This window comes from Schistocerca serialis, chromosome 6, assembly GCF_023864345.2.
Source record: "Schistocerca serialis cubense isolate TAMUIC-IGC-003099 chromosome 6, iqSchSeri2.2, whole genome shotgun sequence".
Taxonomy (NCBI): Eukaryota; Metazoa; Arthropoda; class Insecta; order Orthoptera; family Acrididae; genus Schistocerca; species Schistocerca serialis.
In genome coordinates, this window is record NC_064643.1 from 731,817,227 (window position 1) to 731,838,553 (window position 21,327).

General features: G+C 39.9%; 1 protein-coding gene across 1 annotated transcript in view; it reads left to right on the plus strand.

The window, feature by feature from the left end:
* The window catches only part of LOC126484076 (neuronal acetylcholine receptor subunit alpha-10-like), a 203,827-nt gene that overhangs the window by 171,945 nt on the left and 10,555 nt on the right, over positions 1–21,327 (plus strand). Inside the window, exon 8 of the mRNA XM_050107446.1 lies at positions 16,965–17,131. Within this exon, the coding sequence (XP_049963403.1) occupies positions 16,965–17,131 (167 nt within the window). The remainder of the gene's footprint in view (positions 1–16,964; positions 17,132–21,327) is intronic.

Consider the following 21,327-nt stretch of genomic DNA (forward strand, 5'->3'; position numbering starts at 1 on the left):
CAGCAATGCAGGCTGCTATTCTCCCATGGAGACGATCGTAGAGATGCTGGATGTAGTCCTGTGGAACGGCTTGCCATGCCATTTCCACCTGGCGCCTCAGTTGGACCAGCGTTTGTGCTGGACGTGCAGACAGCGTGAGACGACGCTTCATCCAGTCCCAAACATGCTCAATGGGGGACAGATCCGGAGATCTTGCTGGCCAGGGTAGTTGACTTACACCTTCTAGAGCACGTTGGGTGGCACGGGATACATGCGGACGTGCATTGTCCTGTTGGAACAGCAAGTTCCCTTGCCGGTCTAGGAATGGTAGAACGATGAGTTCGATGACGGTTTGGATGTACCGTGCACTATTCAGTGTCCCCTCGACGATCACCAGTGATGTACGGCCAGTGTAGGAGATCGCTCCCCACACCATGATGCCGGGTGTTGGCCCTGTGTGCCTCGGTCGTATGCAGTCCTGATTGTGGCGCTCACCTGCACGGCGCCAAACACGCATACGACCATCATTGGCACCAAGGCAGAAGCGACTCTCATCGCTGAAGACGACACGTCTCCATTCGTCCCTCCATTCACGCCTGTCGCGACACCACTGGAGGCGGGCTGCACGATGTTGGGGCGTGAGCGGAAGACGGCTTAACGGTGTGCGGGACCGTAGCCCAGCTTCATGCAGACGGTTGCGAATGGTCCTCGCCGATACCCCAGGAGCAACAGTGTCCCTAATTTGCTGGGAAGTGGCGGTGCGGTCCCCTACAGCACTGCGTAGGATCCTACGGTCTTGGCGTGCATCCGTGCGTCGCTGCGGTCCGGTCCCAGGTCGACGGGCACGTGCACCTCCCGCCGACCACTGGCGACAACATCGATGTACTGTGGAGACCTCACGCCCCACGTGTTGAGCAATTCGGCGGTACGTCCACCCGGCCTCCCGCATGCCCACTATACGCCCTCGCTCAAAGTCCGTCAACTGCAGATACGGTTCACGTCCACGCTGTCGCGGCATGCTACCAGTGTTAAAGACTGCGATGGAGCTCCGTATGCCACGGCAAACTGGCTGACACTGACGGCGGCGGTGCACAAATGCTGCGCAGCTAGCGCCATTCGACGGCCAACACCGCGGTTCCTGGTGTGTCCGCTGTGCCGTGGGTGTGATCATTGCTTGTACAGCCCTCTCGCAGTGTCCGGAGCAAGTATGGTGGGTCTGACACACCGGGGTCAATGTGTTCTTTTTTCCATTTCCAGGAGTATATATATATATATATATGTGTGTGTGTGTATGTATATATACGGGGTGAGTCAGGAGGAAAGGTACATGCTTTGAGGGGTGATAGTTTTGGTGATTCTGAGCAAAGAACTTCGTATGGACATATGCCATATTCCGGATGGTTTCCGAGATACAACACATTTAATTTCACTTTTCTTGAATAACTTGAAAACCACAGGCTCCAGCTAAAGCAGGTCGCAGTAAAAAATTAAACTATGTTTAATTTCCTACAAAAAAGGTCCTATTCATTCTTTTCTCTAGAACTAATGATTTGTGCGAAGAGAGCGCGAGAATGTTGAGAAACTCGCTCGACGCGCGTGCGCTGTACTTCACGTAGTTTTTGTAGGCCAATTTGAGGCAGTTTCCCGACTTGACAGACCACAAGGGTATCGCATCAAACTGTTCGTCTCAGCTTGCTCTACAGTACTGTCATAATTTGTAAACATGACAATGTTTCATAGTACAGAAAATAAATAACAACCTTTGATCCTGACTCACCATGTATTTACTGTCTCTTTCCTGTATTAAATGGTTTGTTCACTAATGGTTACTGTTCGCTAATAGTTGTCACCTTTCATAAAAGTATATTCTTAAAGTACATTGGTGAACAAAACTTAAGGACGAAAGTGACTTTTGCATATGTGGCTGTCATAGCTCAACGAAACATGGACTGTACATAGAAAGAACTGCTGCAGTATAGTAAAGAAGGTAACTGAAACAAATATGCAGTGAGGCGAACAGAAATGACACTTTATTTGAGAGGCAATAGTTGAAGGGCTGACAGTCAGAGTGGGTCAAACCAGTTTTCATGTTTTTGTAGCTGATGTCATCTGTGGATTGTATGCTGATTGAAGTGCTTCACTAAATGGATCGTTTGGTCCAAATCCCTTATACTGCGATATAATAATAGAGAGAGAGAGAAAAACGCTCTCTATGAAATCGCAGTTCCCATAAGAGGGCCATATCCAAGGAGCCAGTGGGAACAAATAGCTCGTACCATGTGATGTAAACATTCAAGATGGCTGACATAATGCAAGGAAATAGTGAAATAATTAAAAAAACAAGGAAACGTGTGCAAAATTGTGATCAGTGAATGAAAAACACTGGAAAAAGGAAAATAAATGTTTGTCAAGTGTATGTTAATTCAAGTGGGAAATGTGTATCTGCGAAGAGATAAAAATATTGTAAATGTGGCTTGTGATACAAATACTGCAAATGTGGTTTATGATACAAATATTGTAAATGTGGCATGTGATGTTTCGAACGTTTGGGCGATAGAAATGATGGAGCATATGATCATGACACGTCGTGGTCCATTAGTGATTTCGACCAGCAAAATTTACATATTTCAGGAATGGTTCATGTAATGAATATCAAGAAACGTCGTGGAAATACTAATTCACAAGACAGTCATAAAAACAATCACATATTTATTTCATCAGATTTAAAGTGTATACCATCTCATTGAATTTAACAAGCTGGGCACTGGTTTACAGTCATAACTAATTTGTAATTATATTAAATGGTATTAGCTGTATATTATTTAGTGGGGGTGGCATTTTTTCCTCATAGGACAATAGTAACGTTAAAGTATGCAAAACCAAATTCCTCACCTTTCATGGTGTTTGTAATGAGAGGTTATCACGAATTCTACTGAAGCAACTGAGATCTGTTTCGCCAGTTGTTCTGCAGGATGAATGTGGGAAACATGAGTATCTGATAGCGCCATCGAATTTAATGTGGAACGTATTTAAAGTTTTCCGACCGAGAAAAGTCATTACAATACTGTAGATAATGATAAGAGCCAGCATTTATCACAAGACCTATCAATGAGCAAAATGGATGAATTTCATAATAAGCTACGCAAGGAAAAAGTTAATCCTGTTATAGAATAGTATTACAGAAATTTATTTAGTACTAAGTTCGGTTTATTTTTGAAGAAACCTAAAAGTTATACAGGTTCTGTTTGTGGTCGAATGAGAGTCACGGTAAGGCAGGAGGGATAACTTCTCAAAATGTTGAAATTGTATAAGCAGCGTGCAGAGGAAGCAAGAAGGGAGTAGATATTAAAAAGCCTAAAAACAATAGTTTGTGTATGACATGGAGCAAACATTATCTCTGCCTCTTCTTACTACAAATGTTTATTTTTTATAAAAGAAAGTTGGGAGTGTGCAATCTAGACATGCATGGTTGCGAACATGATTCAGGATGCAAGTATTTGTGGAGGGAACACACTGCTCAGAATGTTGCTAATGAAGTGGGATCATGTCCATTATCTTACCTCAGATCAGTAAATACGAAAGCTGACCGTTTGATAACACATTCTGACACAAGTGAGGGACAAAAGAGAAACAAGAATATAGCTTTGCTGTGGGGCTGTGTTGTCCACCACACTACGTTTGAGAAAACAAATCAAAAATTTCTAGAATCACGTCATTGTTTCCTCCCTAATGAAAGGGACTGCAGCAGCAATGTATCTGCTAAACGCAAAGCCAAATTTATATTCCCAGTAAATGATTATGGGATCTCATAAAACACTGAAGGAGGAAGAACCCGTTTGAGGTTTAAACCGGATCAGTCAGAACTTTTTCAAATCAAACATAGTACAAAATGTGTATTTTCAATGGCCAAGGAAACTGTAGGTGTTGAAAAGGTGCAATGGTTGAAAATTAAATTGATGGGGTCTGAAGCAACTCAACCCATGAAAAATAATGTTCCTATTCATTAAATGGAATAGAAATCTGGAAAATTATTGAGATTTGACCAGGGACAAGGGGCAGCAATACTGTGAGGGTTACGCCTGCTGTTCCTTCCCCATGGTCTTCGCTAACAGCTCATTTTCTTGTTGCTGTGGTCTTCAGTCCTGAGACTGGTCTAATGCTGCTCTCCATGCTACTCTATCCTGTGCAAGCTTCTTCATCTCCCAGTACCTACTGCAACCTACATCCTTCTGAATCTGCTTAGTGTATTTATCTCTTGGTCTCCCTCTACGATTTTTACCCTCCACGCTGCCCTCCAATACTAAATTGGTGATCCCTTGATGCCTCAGAACATGTCCTACCAACCGGTCCCTTCTTCTAGTCAAGTTGTGCCACAAATTTGTCTTCTCCCCAATTCTGTTCAATACCTCCTCATTAATTATGTGATCTACCCATCTAATCTTCACCATCCTTCTGTAGCACCACATTTCGAAAGCTTCTGTTCTCTTCTTGCCCAAACTATTTATCGTCCATGTTTCACTTGGCCACATGGCTACACTTCACACAAATACTTTCAGAAATGATTTCCTGGCACCCAAATGTATACTCAATATTAACAAATTTCTCTTCTTCAGAAACGCTTTCCTTGCCATTGCCAGTCTAAATTTTATATTCTCATTACTTCGATCGTCATTAGTTATTTTGCTCCCAAAATAGCAAAACTCCTTTACTACTTTATGTATCTCATTTCCTAATCTAATTCCCTCAGCATCACTCGAGTTAATGTGACTACATTCTATTATCCTCGTTTTGCTTTTGTTGGTGTTCATCTTATATCCTCCTTTCAAGACACCGTCCATCCCGTTGTAACCTCCCCACCGTAATTTTAAAAGAAAGAAAATATAGCAATACTTAATAGAAATGGGAGCCAAGTGTAACCTCCCCACAAAAATTTTAAAAGAAAATAACGATACTAATTAGAAAGGCTGATGGACATGGCTCTATGCGTAACTTGCCCACAATCAAATGTACTGACAATGGCAACAAAAATGTGAAAATACGCAATCTGACTCAAATATAAATCCTTCAAAATTAAAGTCCATTCAGTGACAAGAAAATTCAATTAAACCGAAACATCGGTCTTTGGCCCTGTGAAAAACAATCAGAATTAAAGTCTTACCTCAGAATAAATGGATGTCACATATCTGCTCTTGTTGTTGCGCACCGCTTGGAGGAACTGCATTGCAAATAATAATATTCTCTTTTTTTGTGATTTTAGTGAAATTTTTTCTTCAAAAGAAGTGGAATGAAATGGGAAGTGCAACGAGATCTTTAGTTCAATAAAAAATTAAATTTTTGAAAAAATGCTTTTGAAATAAAAAATTATTATTGGGAGACTTGTTGGAGAATAATTACAATAAATAAAATTTTTCATTATCTAATGATTATATTAATTAACAGTATACCTTATTCCTCATCTTGACCATTGTTGCCGACCGCCTACATCACACAACCGCACTGGGCTGCTACTACTGACCGACCGCTCTGCATGACGACTACAGACTGAGTACTGCTCTCAACTAGACAGAGCTACAGACTCGCAACGACTGAACTGACAGACTCGCAACGACTGACTGACTGCTACTCTGCATAGCGACAACTAACTCGCAAAGACTACTACTGACAGAGAACCGCTCGCAACACTCGCGCGGTCAAGCGCATACACTCTGGTCACAGATGCTACAATGCCTCGCCATCGCTGCTGCGTTACATACGTGTTTCATAACCCTCCACTCGGGGGGCAAAAATTTGGCAGCGATGGTGAGTCATTTGGACTTGCCAAGCGCGGCAAAATTTTTCTTCAATTAACAAAATCCTACAACTTACAGAATATTTAAATGTTGTGCACACGCACTAAGTACAAAATATATCAGACAAGGACAAAATGTGAATACTAAACATAGTAGCAAATCAGAAAAAAGTATATACAAACTTTTTGACAGATAAAGTGCACAGGCACTGAAAAAATTCTTTAGCATATGCAGAACAAATAAACAGACTGGCAAGAATAATTAGATGTAGTACATAAAGTAAATGTTGTGCACACGCACTAAGTACAAAATATATCAGACAAAGACAAAATGTGAGTACAAAACATAGTAGCAAATCAGAAAAGTATATACAAATTATTTGACAGATAACAAAGTGCACAGGCACTGAAAAAATTCTTTAGCATATGCAGAACAAATAAACAGACTGGCAAGAATAATTAGATGTAGTACATAAAGTAAATGTTGTGCACACGCACTAAGTACAAAATATATCAGACAAAGACAAAATGTGAGTACAAAACATAGTAGCAAATCAGAAAAGTATATACAAATTATTTGACAGATAACAAAGTGCACAGGCACTGAAAAAATTCTTTAGCATATTCAGAACAAATAAACAGACTGGCAAAAAATATTATGTTGACAAGTGTACATGCACTGAAAAATGTCTTTAGCATTGTCACAACAAATAAACATAATGGCAAAAAAAAATTCATGTCCAAAGTGCACATGCACTGAAAAATGTCTTTAGTATTTTCACAACAAATAAACATAATGGCAAAAAAAATTCATGTCGACCAGTGACATAAGTGTACTCACACTGGAGTTTAGCGAATCGAAAATGTATAACCTATGAACATAAATGATGTTACCAAAAAAAAATTTTTTCTTTATGTGACAAGAATCAGGATAGGAAAGGGAAGGATTGCATCATGGTTGTAGCACTTTAGATTGCACACAGCTGCTCTGAAAGTCCATATCTTTCCACAGTAGTACAACACCAAGTGACACAACTTGAAGTTCTTTTCCCATCAGAATTTATCAGTGTAGCCAAGACACTGAACTGTCGTAGTAATGTTCCATGTTTTCATTTTGGCAGTACATTAGGTACACCAAACAGTGGGACCATAATAATGTCTTCATCGCTCATGGTGGTGGACAGCATGTCGTGTCAACACCACACTCTTACAAGGCACACCAACGTAGAATTAGTGCAAAACCAAATATAGTGCTCCATGATCACTGGGATAAACAGGACAAATGGACATTGCAGTAATTCAGGGTAGTCAGCTTATGAGGTGAAGGACATCAAGTCACATAATATTGACAATTACAGTCTTCATTGATAGTTCGTGGCATTCATAGCCCAGTTATTGAACATTTCTGTACCAAGTATGTAGTATTACAGAAAAATATTCATAAATTGTTTTACATAGAAACAGTAGCCTTCTTTTCCTGGTTACAAAATATTATGAAATAATCGCATTCTTTTCAGTTACAGAATATAATCAAGAATCATTAACCTTCTCCTAATTACAGTTAATTAATCATTTGTCTTTAATTAATCATTTGTCTAATTACAGTTAATTAATCATTTGTATAATTACAGTTAATTAATCATTTGTCGTTAATTAATCATTTGTCTAATTACAGTTAATTAATCATTTGTCGTTAATTAATCATTTGTCTAATTACAGTTAATTAATTAATCATTTGTCATTTCAATATACTAAGAATTATTAGCCTTCTTCTAATTACAAAGCATTATTAAACAGTCACATTCTTTTCTGGTTACAAAGTATCAACATTGGAAACAAGAGCTAATCAATGGCATAATTAATCACAATTCGTGGAGTGACATTAATTATTGGCACTCAGTGGCCATCAAGTATTGAATAGAATAAAACATAGTTCATCATTCAGTATTATTCAGATCATTACAAAGTCATTATTAAAAATCAGTTAATTACAGTCAAATCATTAGTAATCACAGGCATTACAATAAACAGTGGCAGTTATTAGCTAGTGACAAAGCATTATTTTGAATATAGTCTCATTAAGAGGTCATTACTCGAGTGACATGCTATTCAGAGTTGATCAGTATTATTCAGAATTATCATAAACTAGTGACATTATGTGGGACTGGTAATACATTTTTTTTGGTAGCAATGCATTGCGTTGGGATCGATAATTAATTGCTGAGGCATAATACTTTTTGCTTTTGACCTATTGCTGCAAATGAGGATAGGTAACGTCATTCGTCATGAGTCAGCTGTAGCAAGATTATGTAACAAGGCAGTACATGTGATCACATTTATAAATGATAAACACAAATGGGTAAAAAATATAAAAATGCAAGTACTAGAACAGGTATAATAAGTAACAGGTTTAGTAAGTGTCATGAAAAACTTCTCCTGGAAAAAATACAAAAACGGATTATTGACCTGAAAGAAGAAACGCACACTATGCTGAAAAGTAGTGAACTTCGAATTAACAAGTAGTGAAATGTGTATAAAATGTGTTCCATAGCTGTCCTTTCCAAAACTTTCCGTCATCCTACTATGCAATGTAACACCTGCTGTCAAAGCAAACCGCAACAAATACTTAAATAACTACGTGGCATAAAGAAAAAAAACTTCATTATCCATATCATCATAACTTCACCATTATCATCACCTGTAAAGAAAAACTTCATTATTCATAATATCATTTCCTTCATCATTATTCATCAGTATTCACTATCATCTGCAAAAAATCACTTCATTACTCATTACATAACTATTCCTTATCTCTAGCATATTTCATCACTAAAACTAAGATGTGTAGTTCAGTCTGACAGCCTGCATCAATCACCTTGTATTCTGAAAGAAAAAATTAGTTAAGACTGCTATTCTGTGATGAGTATAGTATAGTCTTGTTAATGCTTGTTAATCCTGATCCCTTTACTCTTCCTCATAAAGTTATTGTATCTCCTTTCGTTTATTCCGTAGGTGAAATTCCATTTATATTAAATTTATTTCTTAGAATCATCATTCCTCTCTGAAATTGATGAACAAAGATTAATGTCTTGCATTTAAATCCTATACCCACTAAATAATGACTGGTTTATGGTGACACAATTAACCATACAGCATAACATGACAGAAAACGTAATATGTCCAAGACATTGACAGTGTTCGGATGCGAAAAAATGTACACAGAATAATACAATGCAGTAGCAAAAAAAAAATGTGAAACAGTCACGATGTTGAGATGTCATAAGGCAAAAAAAATGTCAAAGTCGACTGGTGTGTGTTATATCTTAACTATTTCATAGTGCATACAAACAAAACTGGAGTACAGTCATATACACAAAAAAATGGAAAATGTGCACGGTCTGATGTGTAACGACAAGAAAAGCGACCTGCTAACCTTACCTTGCCGGGCACTTGCCAAGAAAAAAAAATACAATAATCATCAATAAGTAGTCACATAAATATAATTGCAGAAATAGTCGTAAATGTGTAAATTATCTGGAAAAATATGCACGGTCTGATGTGTAACGACAAGAAGAGCGACCTGCTAACCTTACCTTGCCGGGCACTTGCCAAGAAAAAAAAAATACGATAATCATCAATAATTAGTCAGGTGAATTAATTGCATTAGTAAATGGCATCATAGTGTGTTGAATCATACAGTGGTTTCACTCAATAAACGGTTTAATGTTTGAGATATGGTGATTGCCTTTCGATTTTCTGGTTCTCAAAGTTTCGACGTGTACAACATTGGGGTGAGGGATACTGCGAATCCGATACGGACCTGCGTATAGAAGTTCAAATTTACTGCACTTACCTTTTAATTTGCTGGATAAATAGTGTGTACGTACTAATATCTTCTGTCCAACGTGAAAGTCGCGGCGTGTACAAACCTGTTTTTGCTGTCTTCTCCGGCGCTCTGCGGCACGTTTGATGTTGTTCAGCGCAATGTCAATTATTTCGTGGTGTCGTAGGCGACGATTTTTGGGGAATTCTATTAATTCTTTAATTTTGTTCGGTGGTTCAACGTTTTTCAGTATAACAGTCGGAGATAGCATAGTGGATTCATTTGGAATGGAATTAATTACATCTTGGAATGAGAGTATGTGTGTATCCCAATCAATATGTCTTTTCTGGCAGTATATTCTGCACAGCTTACCAATTTCCTTCATTAATCTTTCACAAGGGTTCGAAGAAGCGTGGTACTTGGATATATAGATCGGAGAAATGTTTCTAGCTCGTAACATGCGTGTCCATACACTACTACGAAATTGAGATCCATTATCAGAAATTACTTTCATTACATGCCCTACATGAAATAGAAAATGTTTTACAAATGCTTTCGAAACAGTTTTAGCAGTAGCTTTGCGTAACGGAGTCAAAGTAACAAATTTTGAAGTGAGCTCAACAGCGACAAAAATGTAGCAAAAACCTCTGTTAGTTCTCGGAATCGGACCAAAAATATCTACTGCGGCCATGTGTCTTAATTTCACAGGTATAATGGGATATAAAGGAGGAATATGTGAAGTGGTGTCTGATTTAGCTTTCTGGCAAATTTTACAAGACGCTAAAACTCGTCGTATACGTTTTTCCATGTTGGTAAAATAACAGTTCTGTCTCAGTATAAGAAAACATTTTCGTGCTCCGTAATGTGCGTAACTTAAATGAGTGTACCAAATTAGTTTGTTAACCAGCTCGTCAGGAATGCATAATAACCAAATGTTGCTGTCAGGATGAGAGCGGCGAAACAGAATGTCATTGCGTACAGTGTAGTGGTTCCTAATCGTAACATTTTTCCTATCTTGCCAAAGGTGTTTAATTTCTTTCCACACATTGTCCTTATTTTGTTCTTGTGCTATGTCCTGTAATGACGATGAAATAAAATTTTCAAATGCAACTTGCTGAATGTACATGACACTGAAATTTGTTTTGCAGAAGTTGGTTGCTACGTCTTGCTGATTGTTGCCGAGAGAACGCGATAGTGCGTCTGCTATAACATTTTGTGTGCCGGGAATGTGAACTATTGTAAAATTAAATTCCTGTAAATATAGTTTCCATCTGCTTAACCTGTCGTGAGTGAATTTAGCTGAAAGTAAAAATTGTATCGCTCTATGGTCTGTGTAGACGGTGGTATGTCTGCCATAAAGAAAGTGCCGAAATCTCGTAAAAGCCCATACAACACATAATGTTTCAAGTTCTGTGACGGAATAATTTCGTTCAGCAGGTGACAAAATGCGACTTGCAAATGCGATGTTTTTAATTACTGTAGAACCATCTTCTTCTATTTCCTGGAAAATGTGTACGCCTAAAGCGGTGTTGGAACTGTCGGTAGCAATGGAAAATTTCTGGTGAGATCTGGGTGCGATAAAAGTAGAGCATTCAATAAAGCATGTTTCAAATAACATTCTCGTGAACAAAATTCTGCGTGTCAAAAGTAATGTTTGCGTTACTGTAATATAAAACCTGTACTGTGTCTGGTCAAATTCTGTCGTACGGGCTATTATTTACGGGAGGATGCTGTGGCATATCCACTATATGAACTGTTCTGTTATTTCTTACTGACGTGTTACGCTATGGATGACACCTATTGTCTGTTCCATTCATGATTATTTGTTGTTGCTGATGTTGTTGCTGCTCATAAGATCGACTGTTATTAAATGTACGCTGAAAATTGTGCTCATCATTCTTTTTACGTCTGTCCTAATAATCATTCCTATACGGTGTATTGCGATAGGAATTGAAATAGAGTGTTGTCTGTACGTAGTTATTTCTTTGCTGCCATGCGTTACTATTTGTTGGAGCTGAGACTATACATGCACGCGGCGAAACATTAAAGTTTGGTTGACCTTGTAGACTGCATTGTTGGTTAGGTATGCTAAGCGGCTGACTTTCATGCTATTGTGGTGAAAAACATCTATTGTTACAAAAATATGGTTCCGACTGCTCAAAATTTTATACATACTGATGATTACGATTTTTATCTGTTATCAAAATTACGGCGGTAGTTGTCATTACGGGAGTGCCTACTGAAAATTGTCACATTCGGTAAAATATTTGTCATATCCGGTTTTCATTACATATGTTTCTTAATTCTACAAAGAGCAATAGTTAAAGAGCAGTTTTGGATAGATATAAAGGATAGTAGAAGAGAAGGCAGCAGTGCAGAAAACTAAAGATGAAACAGCACTACTACAGCTCGGGGCCCTATGCTCGCTACGGCACATATTCATTAAAGCGTAATGAATCCCCTGAGGTCAATTACGCACTGCAAATAAATTTTTGCTTTAGCGTTGCAGGCAATGGCGGTAAAATTCCAAAAGTAAATCGCTGTATTCTTGCTAATTCCAGTTTCTGCATAATAGGTAATGTTGATGAAAATACAAAAATAAATTGTCGCATCTGGTTCAAAGCTAGTTTCTGCATTACAGATAATGGCGGTGAAAGTACAAAAACAAATTGTCGTATACAGCTCAAAGCGTGTATCTGTGTTTTGCCATTATTAAATTCATTACATTTTCTGGCGGATAAAAATTGCTCGTAATCTACGTTCTCGTCATTGAATTTGAAAACACGTTCGGGTTTGTGTGTGAATCTGTTCGTCTGTGTCATTCCGGATTTCCAGTTGCATAGCTTTTCAGATTTTAAGTCGCGTGGCTTTTCGGATTTTAAGTCGCGTAGTTGCTGTAAATTGCTCACATTATACACGCTGCGTGACTCTGATAAATGCTCGCAACGTGGCGGATTCTGTGACGTATTGGTGACTGAAATAATTGTTAATTCTGTTACTTTAATACTTTCGTCAATCTGGTTGTTGTGTCGTGCAAATTTCTCGTCATCTTCCGTATTCGGAGTGTGTGAAACTTCCACTGACTCTAAATTAATCTCGTCGTGAATCTGTACTGCGTTTTTAGGGCATTCTTCAGTGACTGCATTAATTTCGTGTATCACTGTTGCGTTTGCTGAACATTGTTCAGTGACTGCTTTAACTTCGTCTTTATGTAATTCTGTTGTGCTTACACGTGTGCTACTTAATTCTTGTGCAACAGTGCCAACTTTTTCATTACTGTTATTAGCACAAGTCTTAGTATCCACACGTAATTGTCCTCTATTATCATAATAATGCGCGGCAATGGCTTCAATCTTTGCATCAAGCTGTTCATTCCGTTCACTAAGTTGTCTGATTTTTTTATTAATGTTGTCTTGATCTTCATTCGATTGTTTATACCTTTCATTAATTAATTCACGTTGTTTGCGATCGTTTTGTAGACTTTCAGTCATTAGTCGTAAAATTGCTATAATGTGATCCCGGCCAAAATTATCTACTCTGTTATCTGTGCTGTTTAATGGTGGATCTGGAATTGTTACGCTTTCTGTAACCATTTGGTCATTCTGAAATTTACAAAAAGGTTTGTCAGTCAAATGTATACTATCAGTCATTGTTTCGGAATTAAATACATCTGTCCTACTTTGTGTGATCTGTTCATTTTCATTAGACAGATTTGTCTGTACATTACTTGAGTTTTCCGAATCGGGTGTGTTAAGCTCTGCAGCGCTCATTACCATAGAGCATTCTGCGTCATCAATTGTCGTCAAGTTAACAGACGAGACAATTGAGTTCGTTTGTTCATCATTAAGGTGAAAGTCATCTTTAGTGGTTGGAATGCACTGATTGTTAGTGAACGCAGGATTGTCATCATTACGTTGCGTATCACAATTACTATCGGTCACGTTGTTTAAGTCGGTAATTTCATTCACAATACTTCGCGATACACTATTCACAGTCTTTCGTGGCATTTTTACAATAGTCAAAATTTTTCACAAAACAAATAAGCACAATGCAAAAGCAACACACAAATACAACAAAGCAGCAAATTGCCGTTGACCTGTAGAAAGAAAGTCACAATATTATTAAAAGCGTTGCGCCAAATCCTAATTATCTAAGCAAATAAGAGCAGATATCTGACTGTCGCTCAAAAGACTCTCAACGAAATTCGATCCTGGACTGGGTGTCGCCAAGTGTAACCTCCCCACCGTAATTTTAAAAGAAAGAAAATATAGCAATACTTAATAGAAATGGGAGCCAAGTGTAACCTCCCCACAAAAATTTTAAAAGAAAATAACGATACTAATTAGAAAGGCTGATGGACATGGCTCTATGCGTAACTTGCCCACAATCAAATGTACTGACAATGGCAACAAAAATGTGAAAATACGCAATCTGACTCAAATATAAATCCTTCAAAATTAAAGTCCATTCAGTGACAAGAAAATTCAATTAAACCGAAACATCGGTCTTTGGCCCTGTGAAAAACAATCAGAATTAAAGTCTTACCTCAGAATAAATGGATGTCACATATCTGCTCTTGTTGTTGCGCACCGCTTGGAGGAACTGCATTGCAAATAATAATATTCTCTTTTTTTGTGATTTTAGTGAAATTTTTTCTTCAAAAGAAGTGGAATGAAATGGGAAGTGCAACGAGATCTTTAGTTCAATAAAAAATTAAATTTTTGAAAAAATGCTTTTGAAATAAAAAATTATTATTGGGAGACTTGTTGGAGAATAATTACAATAAATAAAATTTTTCATTATCTAATGATTATATTAATTAACAGTATACCTTATTCCTCATCTTGACCATTGTTGCCGACCGCCTACATCACACAACCGCACTGGGCTGCTACTACTGACCGACCGCTCTGCATGACGACTACAGACTGAGTACTGCTCTCAACTAGACAGAGCTACAGACTCGCAACGACTGAACTGACAGACTCGCAACGACTGACTGACTGCTACTCTGCATAGCGACAACTAACTCGCAAAGACTACTACTGACAGAGAACCGCTCGCAACACTCGCGCGGTCAAGCGCATACACTCTGGTCACAGATGCTACAATGCCTCGCCATCGCTGCTGCGTTACATACGTGTTTCACCGTTCAACTGCTCTTCCAGGTCCTTTGCTGTCTCTGACGGAATTACAATTCATCGGCGAACCTCAAAGTTTTTATTTCTTCTCCCTGTATTTTAATCCCTATTCCGAATTTTTCTTTTGTTCCCTTTACTGCTTGCTCAATATACAGATTGAATAACATCGGGAATAGGCTACAATCCTGGCTCACTCCCCTCCCTTCCCAACCACTGCTTTCCTGTCATGCCCCTCGACTCTTATAATTGGCATCTGCTTTCTGTACAAATTGTAAATAGCCTTTCGCTCCCTGAATTTTACCCCTGCCACCTTCAGAATTTGAAAGAGATTATTCCAGTCAACATTGTCAAAAGCTTTCTCCAAGTCTACAAATGCTAGAAACGCAGGTTTGCCTTTTCTTAATCTAGCTTCTAAGGTAAGTCGTAGGGTCAGTATTGCCTCACGTGTTCCCATATGTCTACGGAATCCAAACTGATCTTCCCCGAGGTCGGCTTCTACCAGTTTTTCCATTCGTCTGTACAGAATTCGCGTTAGTATTTTGCAGCCGTGACTTATTAAACTGACAGTTCGGTAATTTTCACATCTGTCAACGTCTGCTTTCTTTGGGATTGGAATTATTATATTCTTCTTGAAGTCTGAGAGTATTTCGCCTGTCTCACACATTTTGCTCACCAGATGGTAGAGTTTTGTCAGGACTGGCTCTCCAAAGGCTGTCAGTAGTTCTTTTGGAATGTTGTCTACTCCCTGGGCCTTGTTTCGGCTTAGGTCTTTCAGTGTTCTATCAAATTCTTCACGCAGTATCATATCTCGCATTTCATCTTGATCTACATCCTCTACCATTTCCATAATATTGTCCTCAAGAACATCGTCCTTGTATAGTCCCTCTATATTCTCCTTCCACCTTTCTGCTTTCCCTTCTTTGCTTAGAACTGGGTTTCCATCTGAGCTCTTGATATTCATATATCGTGGGGATATTACTCAACAGTCTTCAGAACTGTAGATTATGCAAAAAAAAAAAAAAAAAAAAAAAAAAAAAAAAAAAAAAAAAAAAAAAAACAGACAAAAGACGTTATTACACTTTTAAAACCTCGTGGTATTCTTTATGCCATTGCATATCTAGCCCTTTAACGAAGGAAACAAAAGAAAAATTCGGAGTAGGTATTAAAATCCATGGAGACGAAATAAAAACTTTGAGGTTCGCCGATGACATTGTAATTCTGTCAGAGACAGCAAAGGACTTGGAAGAGCAGTTGAACTGAATGGATAGTGTCTTGAAAGGAGGATATAAGATGAACATCAACAAAAGCAAAACGAAGATAATGGAATGTAGTCGAATTAAGTCGGGTGATGCTGAGGGAATTAGATTAGGAAATGAGACACATAAAGTAGTAAAGGACTTTTGCTATTTGGGGAGCAAAATAACTGATGATGGTCGAAGTAGAGAGGATATAAAATGTAGACCGGCAATGGCAAGGAAAGCGTTTCTGAAGAAGAGAAATTTGTTAACATCGAGTATAGATTTAAGTGTCAGGAAGTCATTTCTGAAAGTATTTGTATGGAGTGTAGCCATGTATGGAAGTGAAACATGGACGATAACAAGTTTAGACAAGAAGAGAATAGAAGCTTTCGAAATGTGGTGGTACAGAAGAATGCTGAAGATTAGATGGGTAGATCACATAACTAATGAGGAAGTATCGAATAGGATTGGGGAGAAGAGGAGTTTGTGGCACAGCTTGGCTAGAAGAAGGGATCGGTTGGTAGGAAATGTGTTGAGGCGTCAAGGGATCACCAGTTTAGTATTGGAGGGCAGCGTGTAGGGTAAAAATCGTAGAGGGAGACCAAGAGATGAATACACTAAGCAGATTCAGAAGGATGTAGATTGCAGTAGGTACTGGGAGATGAAGAAGCTTGCACAGGATAGAGTAGCATGGAGAGCTACATCAGACCAGCCTCAGGACTGAAGACTACAACAACAACTGCTCTGGACGTGTTAACCCGCGCGCCTTTGTACCTGTCCCTGTAGATACGTTCAGAGTACCAGGTAGAAGGGCTGGTGGCGCACAGGGACAGGTACAACGGCGCGCGGGTTAACACGTCCAGAGCAGTTAAAGGGCTAGATGCTGTTCACGGACAGAGGCACCGACATGACGCTTCTGCGACCCTAACTACTCGTAGACACAGTTTCCTTGTCCAGAGGGCCACTGTACGCTGCGGGCGCCACGTCTCTTGCAGTGCTGCTGGTCCGGGACTCCCTCGGCCTGTGCACGCTGTCACTGGTGACGTCAGTGGCGCACCGCTGGCTGGTCGCCACCTGCCCGGAGCCGCCGGCCATCCTCAGGGCGTCCTCCACCAGGCTGCTCGACCTCTGGGCCGCCAGCCTCTCCTTCGTCCGCTTGCAGGTAACTGTCAGACTGGCTACCCGATCCTGGGCTACAGCTGAATTTGCAAGGGGATGGCTAGGGACTGCATTGCTGATATAGAAGAAAAACCACTCCAGCATATATCCCCTAACAAGTTTATAAACACTACATCTACATCTACATGATTACTCTGCAATCCACATTTAAGTGCTTGGCAGAGGGTTCATTGAACCACAATCATACTATCCCTCTACCATTCCACTCTCGAACAGCGCGCGAGAAAAACGAACACCTAAACGTTTCTGTTCGAGCTCTGATTTCTCTTATTTTATTTTGATGATCATTCCTACCTATGTAGGTTGGGCTCAACAAAATAGTTTCGCATTCGAAACACAAAGTTGGTGACTGAAATTTCGTAAATAGATCTCGCCGCGACGAAAAACGTCATTGCTTTAATGACTTGCATCCCAACTCGCGTATCGTATCTGCCACACTCTCTCCCCTATTACGTGATAATACAAAACGAGCTGCCCTTTTTTGCACCCTTTCGATGTCCTCCGTCAATCCCACCTGGGAAGGATTCCACACCGCGCAGCAATATTTTAACAGAGGACGAACGAGTGTAGTGTAAGCTATCTCTTTAGTGGACTTGTTGCATCTTCTATGTGTCCTGCCAATGAAACGCAACCTTTGGCTCGCCTTCCCCACAATATTATCTACGTGGTCTTTCCAACTACAGTTGTTCGTAATTTTTACACCCAGGTACTTAGTTGAATTGACAGCCTTGAGAATTGTACTATTTATCGAGTAATCGAATTCCAACGGTACATTACAGCATCATCTGCGAACAACCTAAGAGAACTGCTCAGATTGTCACCCAGATCATTTATATAGATCAGGAACAGCGGAGGTTCCAGGACGCTTCCCTGGGGAACACCTGATATCACTTCAGTTTTACTATATGATTTGCCGTCTATTACTACGAACTGCAACCTTCCTGACAGGAAATCACGAATCCAGTCGCACAACTGAGACGATACCCCATACGCCCGCAGCTTGATTAGAAGTCGCTTGTGAGGAACAGTGTCAAAAGCTTTCCGGAAATCTAGAAATACGGAATCAACTTGAGATCCCCTGTCGATAGCGGCCATTACTTCGTGCGAATAAAGAGCTAGCTGCGTTGCACAAGGACGATGTTTTCTGAAACCATGCTGATTGCGTATCAATAGATCGTTCCCTTCGAGGTGATTCATAATGATTGCTAAGTAGGGAGCTATTGAATCAGGGTAATCTGAAAGGAGCCTAATCGGTATACTATCTGGCGATTTGAGTTGCTTCGCAACCCCTAAGGGATCTATTTCTAAGAACCTCATGCTAGCAGCTGTTCGTGTTTCAAATTCTGGAATATAACATTCATCATCCCTGCTGAAGAATTTCGGAAAACTGCGTTCAGTAACTCCGCTTTAGCGGCACAGTCGTCGGTAACAGTACCATCGGCACTGCGCAGCGAAGGTATTGACTGCGTCTACCCGCTTGTGTACCTTACATACGACCAGAATATCTTCGGATTTTCACTATCTGATCGAAAGTATCCAGACGCCTATTGTTGTTGTTGTGGTCTTCAGTCCTGAGACTGGTTTGATGCAGCTCTCCACGCTACTCTATCCTGTGCAAGCTTCTTCATCTCCCAGTACGTACTGCAGCCTACATCCTTCTGAATCTGCTTAGTATACTCATCTCTTGGTCTCCCTCTACGATTTTTACCCTCCACGCTGCCCTCCAATACTAAATTGGTGATCCCTTGATGCCTCAGAAGATGTCCTACCAACCGATCCCTTCTTCTGGTCAAGTTGTGCCACAAACTTCTCTTCTCCCCAATCCTATTCGATACTTCCTCATTAGTTATGTGATCTACCCATCTAATCTTCAGCATCCTTCTGTAGCACCACATTTCGAAAGCTTCTATTCTCTTCTTGTCCAAACTAGTGATCGTCCATGTTTCACTTCCATACATGGCTACACTCCATACAAATACTTTCAGAAACGACTTCCTGACACTTAAATCTATACTCGATGTTAACAAGGTTCTCTTCTTCAAAATGCTTTCCTTGCCATTGCCAATCTACATTTTATATCCACTCTACTTCGACCATCATCAGCTCTACCATCTGGTGAGCAAGATGTATGAAACAGGCGAAATACCCTCAGACTTCAAGAAGAATATAATAATTCCAATCCCAAAGAAAGCAGGTGTTGACAGATGTGAAAATTACCGAACTATCAGTTTAATAACTCACAGCTGCAAAATGCTAACACGAATTCTTTACAGACGAATGGAAAAACTAGTAGAAGCCAACCTCGGGGAAGATCAGTTTGGATTCCGTAGAAACACTGGAACACGTGACGCAATACTGACCCTACGACTTATCTTAGAAGAAAGATTAAGGAAAGGCAAACCTACGTTTCTAGCATTTGTAGACTTAGAGAAAGCTTTTGACAATGTTGACTGGAATACTCTCTTTCAAATTCTAAAGGTGGCAGGGGTAAAATAGAGGGAGCGAAAGGCTATTTACAATTTGTACAGAAACCAGATGGCGGTTATAAGAGTCGAGGGACATGAAAGGGAAGCAGTGGTTGGGAAGGGAGTAAGACAGGGTTGCAGCCTCTCCCCGATGTTGTTCAATCTGTACACTGAGCAAGCAGTAAAGGAAACAAAAGAAAAATTCGGAGTAGGTATTAAAATCCATGGAGAAGAAATAAAAACTTTGAGGTTCGCCGATGACATTGTAATTCTGTCACAGACAGCAAAGGACTTGGAAGAGCACTTGAATGGTTGGTTCGTTGGTTGTTTGGAAGGAGACCAGACAGCGTGGTCATCGGTCTCATCGGATTAGGGAAGGAAGTCGGCCGTGCCCTTTGAGAGGAACCATCCCGGCATTTGCCTGGAATGATTTAGGGAAATCACGGAAAACCTAAATCAGGATGGCCGGACGCGGGATTGAACCGTCGTCCTCCCGAATGCGAGTCCAGTGTCTAACCACTGCGCCACCTCGCTCGGTCAGTTGAATGGAATGGACAGTGTCTTGAAAGGAGGATATAAGATGAACATCAACAAAAGCAAGACGAGGATAATGGAATGTAGTCGAATTAAGTCGGGTGATGCTGAGGGAATTAGATTAGGAAATGAGACACTTAAAGTAGTAAAGGAGTTTTGCTATTTGGGGAGCAAAATAACTGATGATGGTCGAAGTAGAGAGAATATAAAATGTAGACTGGCAATGGCAAGGAAAGCTTTTCTGAAGAAGAGAAATTTGTTAACTTCGAGTATAGATTTAAGTGTCAGGAAGTCATTTCTGAAAGTATTTGTATGGAGTGTAGCCATGTATGGAAGTGAAACATGGACGATAAATAGTTTGGACAAGAAGAGAATAGAAGCATTCGAAATGTGGTGCTACAGAAGAATGCTGAAGATTAGATGGGTAGATCACATAACTAATGAGGAAGTATTGAATAGAATTGGGGAGAAGAGAAGTTTGTGGCACAACTTGACCAGAAGACGGGATCGGTTGGTAGGACATGTTCTGAGGCATCAAGGGATCACCAATTTAGTATTGGAGGGCAGCGTGTAGGGTAAAAATCGTAGAGGGAGACCAAGAGATGAATACACTAAGCAGATTCAGAAGGATGTAGATTGCAGTAGGCACTGGGAGATGAAGAAGCTTGCACAGGATAGAGTAGCATGGAGAGCTGCATCAAACCAGTCTCAGGACTGAAGACCACAACAGCAACAACAATGAGTAGAAGCGGAGACTATACGAAATTTTTTATTACTGTGGCCGTAGTTATATAACCTATGCTTTTCATTTTGACAAGAGTAACTACACGTGCACCACCTCCGCGATAGAGCACCAAAGCATTATGAATCTATTCGACCCACTCCGCTGTAACTGCTTCTGTAATGGCAACTAACGGTTCCTTTGTACTGACGTATCCGCTTCTCGCGACATCTAGTGGTCAACACGGCATTACGTAAGGGTGCCCGGATACTTTCGATCAGGTAGTGTACAGCGTGCTCCTAAATTTTAGGCTCGAAATCATGCACGTCGTAGAGAATGTCAAACTGATTTTTTTCGATAACGAACTTATGTTCAAAAATGAATATTTACTTGTTTATTGATATAAAAACTCATCGCAATTCTTCAAACTGGCGACTGTCAGTCTAAACGTGTACTTAA